General features: G+C 35.7%; 1 protein-coding gene across 2 annotated transcripts; it reads left to right on the top strand.

The window, feature by feature from the left end:
• Positions 1-3398: 3398 nt before the first annotated feature.
• On the top strand, positions 3399-5016 carry LOC124419565. Of its 2 annotated transcripts, none has more exons than XM_046949597.1 (2): positions 3399-4828; positions 4888-5016. In XM_046949597.1, exon 1 carries the CDS (start codon positions 3414-3416, stop codon positions 4671-4673), a length of 1260 nt encoding a protein of 419 aa, XP_046805553.1. In that variant the 5' UTR covers positions 3399-3413; the 3' UTR covers positions 4674-4828; positions 4888-5016. The 2 variants fall into 2 exon arrangements, with proteins under 2 accessions (XP_046805553.1, XP_046805554.1); XM_046949598.1 differs by having other exon boundaries at positions 3399-4822; positions 4888-5006.
• Positions 5017-5337: the final 321 nt, after the last annotated feature.

The following is a 5337-nucleotide window of genomic DNA, read 5'->3' as shown; positions in this document are numbered from 1 at the left end:
TAGATAGATAGATAGATAGATAGATAGATAGATAGATAGATAGATAGATAGATAGATAGATAGATAGATAGATAGATAGATAGATAGATAGATAGATAGATTGATCGAGAGATAGATAGTAAGTAAGTTAGTTAGATATTTCCTTTTTCAGGCACATTGGTTAGTTAGTTAGTTAGTTAGTTAGTTAGTTAGTTAGTTAGTTAGTTAGTTAGTTAGTTAGTTGGTTAGTTAGTTAGTTAGTTAGTTAGTTAGTTAGTTAGTTAGTTAGTTAGTTAGTTAGTTAGTTAGTTAGTTAGTTAGTTAGTTAGTTAGTTAGTTAGTTAGTTAGTTAGTTAGTTAGTTAGTTAGTTAGTTAGTTTGTTAGTTAGTTAGTTAGGTAGTTAGTTAGTTAGTTACTTAGTTAGATATTTCCTTTTTCAGGTACATAACTCATAATTAATTTAATTTCACCCTATTATTGTATAGTAGTGCATTATATACGTTTATATAATATTTCTAAATTTAAAACTATTCACGCTAAAGGAAAACAGTAATACCAAAGAAAAAAATAAATAATATGCAATTAGTTAAGTTAAGATTGTAGCATAGTTACGAATTACTCACTTAAAAAATATACGTACAAATCAGTGATGCCAGCTTAACCCTTTTAAGGCCAAAGTTAGCCTTTTTATTTATCATATAGAATAGAAATTACTATTTAAGCTTATGACATTATCTAGCCTTTAATCCTGTTTTCTTATTTAGTGTTAAAAATAATGAAAAATTTTAAATTTGCAACTCTGTTAGGTTTTATCAATACCAACTGATCACTGGATGCTAACATGCAATTCGGCTTGATCCCCTCGTCAATAAGTTGCAGTTGCAACGATAGGGGAAGAAATTCCCATCTTTCTTTTTATTCGAAAAGCTTCTGGCAACACTTATACTAATTCCGCAACAGCTTAAACAGCAGCAACTTGTAGGGTAATATTTTGGATTAGCATTAGTAATTTTAAATTAAATTTGTTAAGAAAACTACAAAAAATTTACTTCAAAAACAAAACAAAAAAACAGTAGCAAAAATGTAAACAACAACAGTGCAAAAAATAAAATATTTTATAATTTCTCAACAATAATTAAAATTAATCAATTGAAAATGTAAGTTCCATACAATTGTACGGATGAATGTGTTGCTAAATAAGATGAAAACAAAAGAAAAAAATTTAATAAATTTATTAAAAAAGAAGAAAAAAAAAACAAATACAACATATTTTTATACATCGTTAGCTATAGATATCAGCTATAGCTAAACCATTTTATAGTCGTAGTCTTACAACTTTTTGCGCTGTTTCTCTATAGGAAGCAAATATTGTTGAAACAAATAAAAAAATTGCATGAATATGCATAATTCAAATATAACAAATTGCACGAAATGCGAATAAAAATATAATAACGAAATTTATTTAGAGAAAAAAATGCTACAAAAACAAAAAAGCTACACTTTATGTAAAAAAAAATTATTTAATAAATTAAAAGAGTTAAGAAACGAACTTGATGTGCAATGATAAAGCAATTTGTTAACAATCGTGGTAAATATGTTTATTTTTATCTGTCTTTGGTTTTATAGATACAAATAATAGGCGAAATATTTTAGTGTAAGAAAATTAAAAGGATTAAGTTTTTAATTACTTTTTTTTATAACATGGTATCATGAAGATAATGGTATCATGAAGAAATGATCCAAATTATTCTGCATTAATGAACAGTGATTTTGAAATATGTTTAAATCTGTCATCAAATAAGAAAAAAGTTATAGTTATTTTATCATTCCAATTATAACACATATGTTAAAATTACAAAAGTATCATCTTGGTCCTTATTGGATTCTAAAACTATATAGTGTCCGTCGGTCTGCCTGTAACATCACGGTAGAGCTGGAACATTAGGAACAAGAGGGCCGAAATTTGTATACCCTACAGCACTACAGTGGGAAGGGTATTATACACTTGTATTGATGTTGGTGTTGATATTGGTCCTACACCCACCTTAATACCTTAAGTATAAGATACCTTAAGTTAAGAGATGTCCGTCTGTCCAGCTGGCTGACTGTCCATGTGCGCAAGGTACAGGCAATTTTAAAGATATTTTAGCTTCCTAACCTGTTTTCTTTTGCACAGAGACGAAGCCCATTAACAATGTTTTAAATCGGTCCATTTTTTTCACCTAGCCCCATACAACCGCACCTCCCAATTTTAGCTTTTAAAGTTTTATATAAGTATAAATGATACTATATGTTTTTGTAATGATCGGCTATTATTTGAGACTACCAACTTCCTTAAAAAAATCTCACTATCTGTCTTTGTTACTGTCTGTAAGTTTGTTAACAATTTTTAGTACTTTTTTTTAAACCCACAAACATGAAATTAAGTATATTGGTTGTGAATAAATAAAAGGGTACTTCTGGTACTTTTTTCTGTAATATTGAACTTAAATTCATAAACTAAAACAACCATAGTTCTGTAATATTAGCACTACCCAGAGTTCTTTGCTACCCTAAACACAATATAGGTAAAAACCTTACTTTAAGATCTTTGAAGATTCTAGTTTATTAGTTTATAATTTATACGAATTTTTATTTAAAATGATATGAAAGTTACCATAAGTTATCTCTAATGTTAACATGAATATGAAAGTTCTTTTTGTAAAATTTGATAAACAATAGTTTTCCACATATAAGAAATTAATATTGCTAGTACGCCAATTTATTACCCAAATGTTTATAATGATATATGAGCTCTTCTCTCATAAATTGAGGATTTAATTCATACGGAAGGTTTTACGACCCCTTAACGAATGCCCGCCCATTTTACCCTCAAATGTTAAGTTTTGAGAGAAACTTAACAAATTGTTTTATTTAATTCATATGGGAGATACCATGTCATCTATTAATTGTCCGATTTATTACCCAAATGTTTACATGAATGTCAGAGTTCTTCGAGAAATATTTAGCTATGTCCGTCCGTCCGTCTTTTTGTCTGTTATTATACCGGAGAGAAAGACCATTAGATAAGATCGATCCTCCACCACCTGGATAACAATCTTGCCGCGATGTGGTGGCTTTAGTGTTGGCTGTGGTTCTTTTGCATTGCAAATACACTCGGCATAAGCCCTTTGTATTTGGAAGACACTGAACTCAAAAGCCTTCATGACCAAAGGTTATCCCTCCTATCCTCAATTCCCAATTTTCCTATAAACAATCCCGTCTCCTCCCCATCCCCATCCCCCACTTGTAAGGTTAAGGTGGTTGGTAGCAGTGCCGAGAATCTGAATGGCTAATCAGTGGTTAAAGAAGATTAGTCACTAACAGCTCCCCTCCGGTGCCACGACACGGGCCGGTTTTAAATCCTAGTCTAGTCCATGTACGCCGTCACTGCATGGATCGTCTCTTCCCTTACGTGCCTACTCGTGGGACCAACATATGGAAAATAACACAGAAAAAGAAACAAAAACAAAAACAACGAAGAAAGGATGAGATTGGATCCTCATCCGAGGACGAACTTCTCGCCTCTAGTCAAGAGACGGTAGTGAGTCCTTCAGGTAGTGGGAATGAAAGACATAGCACTCTCCTACCCTCAAAAAGCCCGACAAATACTCCTCAATCCGACGCCAAGGCTGGCGACAATTCGAGGAAAAAAAGGCCAAAAAGGAAAAGTCAGAAAGACATCCTCAAAGCTAGATATACCAAGGCTGTTTTCATTCTCGACAAGATTGCCAAGAATGCTGCTAATGGTACACCTCATGAACGCGATGAAGATGATCGCGTCAAATATCAAGCTGTGGTGGATGAGTACCAAAAGTTTTTGGAGACCGCACCCAGCACATCCAAAATGGCTGCTGAAACCGAAAGGTCCAAGCGAAACCGCTCACAGGTTGAGGATGGTAAATCGCCAAAAAGGAGGAAGGTAATAGAAGGCAAAACCACTCCGGGACCTGTAGCCATCACGACAACTGCCAGAAGACCATTTAACGAAGTGGTGAAGGACCACCTCCTAATGGCTCTGGTTACTGAAAAAGATGGGGCCATCAACCCTGTAGTAACAGAATGGGGTGCCATTGAGTATAAATTAACTGAGCTCGTTATGGAACACTTGCTCACTAACAAAGACGACAAGGTACCCCGTTTTGACTCCAGTGAGATTCACCGGGGATACAGGGTGATCAAATGCCTGGACGAATTCTCAAAGGGGTTCCTCAACAAATGCATCACTAAGATTAGAGATGCATGGGTAGGTTTAAGCCTTAAACTAATCCCTGCTGAGGAAATTCCAATGAGACCTCGTGCAAGAGTTTGGTTACCAAAGATGAGCGCCGAAGCACCCAAGATGTTGGAATGCCTCAAACGGCAGAATCCCAACATACACATGAATGACTGGGCTATCATCCGCACAGAACAAGGCGAAGGGCACACATGTCTAATTCTCGCCATCACAGAAGCTGGCTCCGTTGAGCTGGAGAAGGTGGGCTTTAGGCTGTTCTTTGGGGTGAGGGGCGCCAAAGTAAAGGTGTTCCGGCCGACAAAATCGGGGAGTGAAGAGACGGATGAGATGGAAGCTGCCAACTCTCTGCTCACTGGCATGAAACTCTCCGAGCCACCTATTAAACCTGACAATGGCACTAAAGATAGTGCAAATTAATCTGAAGCACTCAAAGTGTGCTTCAGACAATCTACGGGTTCTCCTAGCCGAGGAAAACCTGGACATTTGCCTGGTTCAAGAACCCTGGGTCACGGACTCAGAAGTTAAAGGGTTCCCAGCATCTACATACAACATACTATATGCAAGAAGTAATGGTAGGCCACGATCATGTCTAATTGCTAAAAAATCGATTAACATTTTTCTTTGTACACAGCTTAGCTCAGAAGACCTAACAGTCGCAAAGGTCGAGCTACCGCACAACAGAAGCTTCATGATTGCCTCAAGCTATATGGCACATGAGAAGACAGCACCACCAGACGAAGTGAGCGATCTCTGGCCGTAATTGAGACATCTGACGACATAATCCTAGGCTGTGATGCCAATGCAAGGCATACAATCTGGGGTAGCAGCGAAACTAATGAAAGGGGTGAGTCAATCTTCAATTTCATTAATACTAACAACCTAAACATATGTAACTCTGGCAACAAACCTACTTTCATTTTTCCAAGTACGGATAATTATAATGGGTGGGAGGAAGTACTGGACATTACACTCATTAGCGACAGATCTAAAATATCAGTTGATAGGTGGAGGGTATCCAATGAAAAATCTTTTTCAGATCACAATTGGATCCTCTTCGATATTATATTACAAAACTCGACGG

This window comes from Lucilia cuprina, chromosome 4 (assembly GCF_022045245.1).
Source record: "Lucilia cuprina isolate Lc7/37 chromosome 4, ASM2204524v1, whole genome shotgun sequence".
Classification (NCBI taxonomy): Eukaryota; Metazoa; Arthropoda; class Insecta; order Diptera; family Calliphoridae; genus Lucilia; species Lucilia cuprina.
This window is presented reverse-complemented; position numbering and strand designations above follow the sequence as displayed.

Coding starts and splice junctions, on each gene's coding strand:
- LOC124419565 (XM_046949597.1), top strand. CDS start 3,414: ATGGATCGTCTCTTCCCTTACGTGCCTACTCGTGGGACCAACATATGG.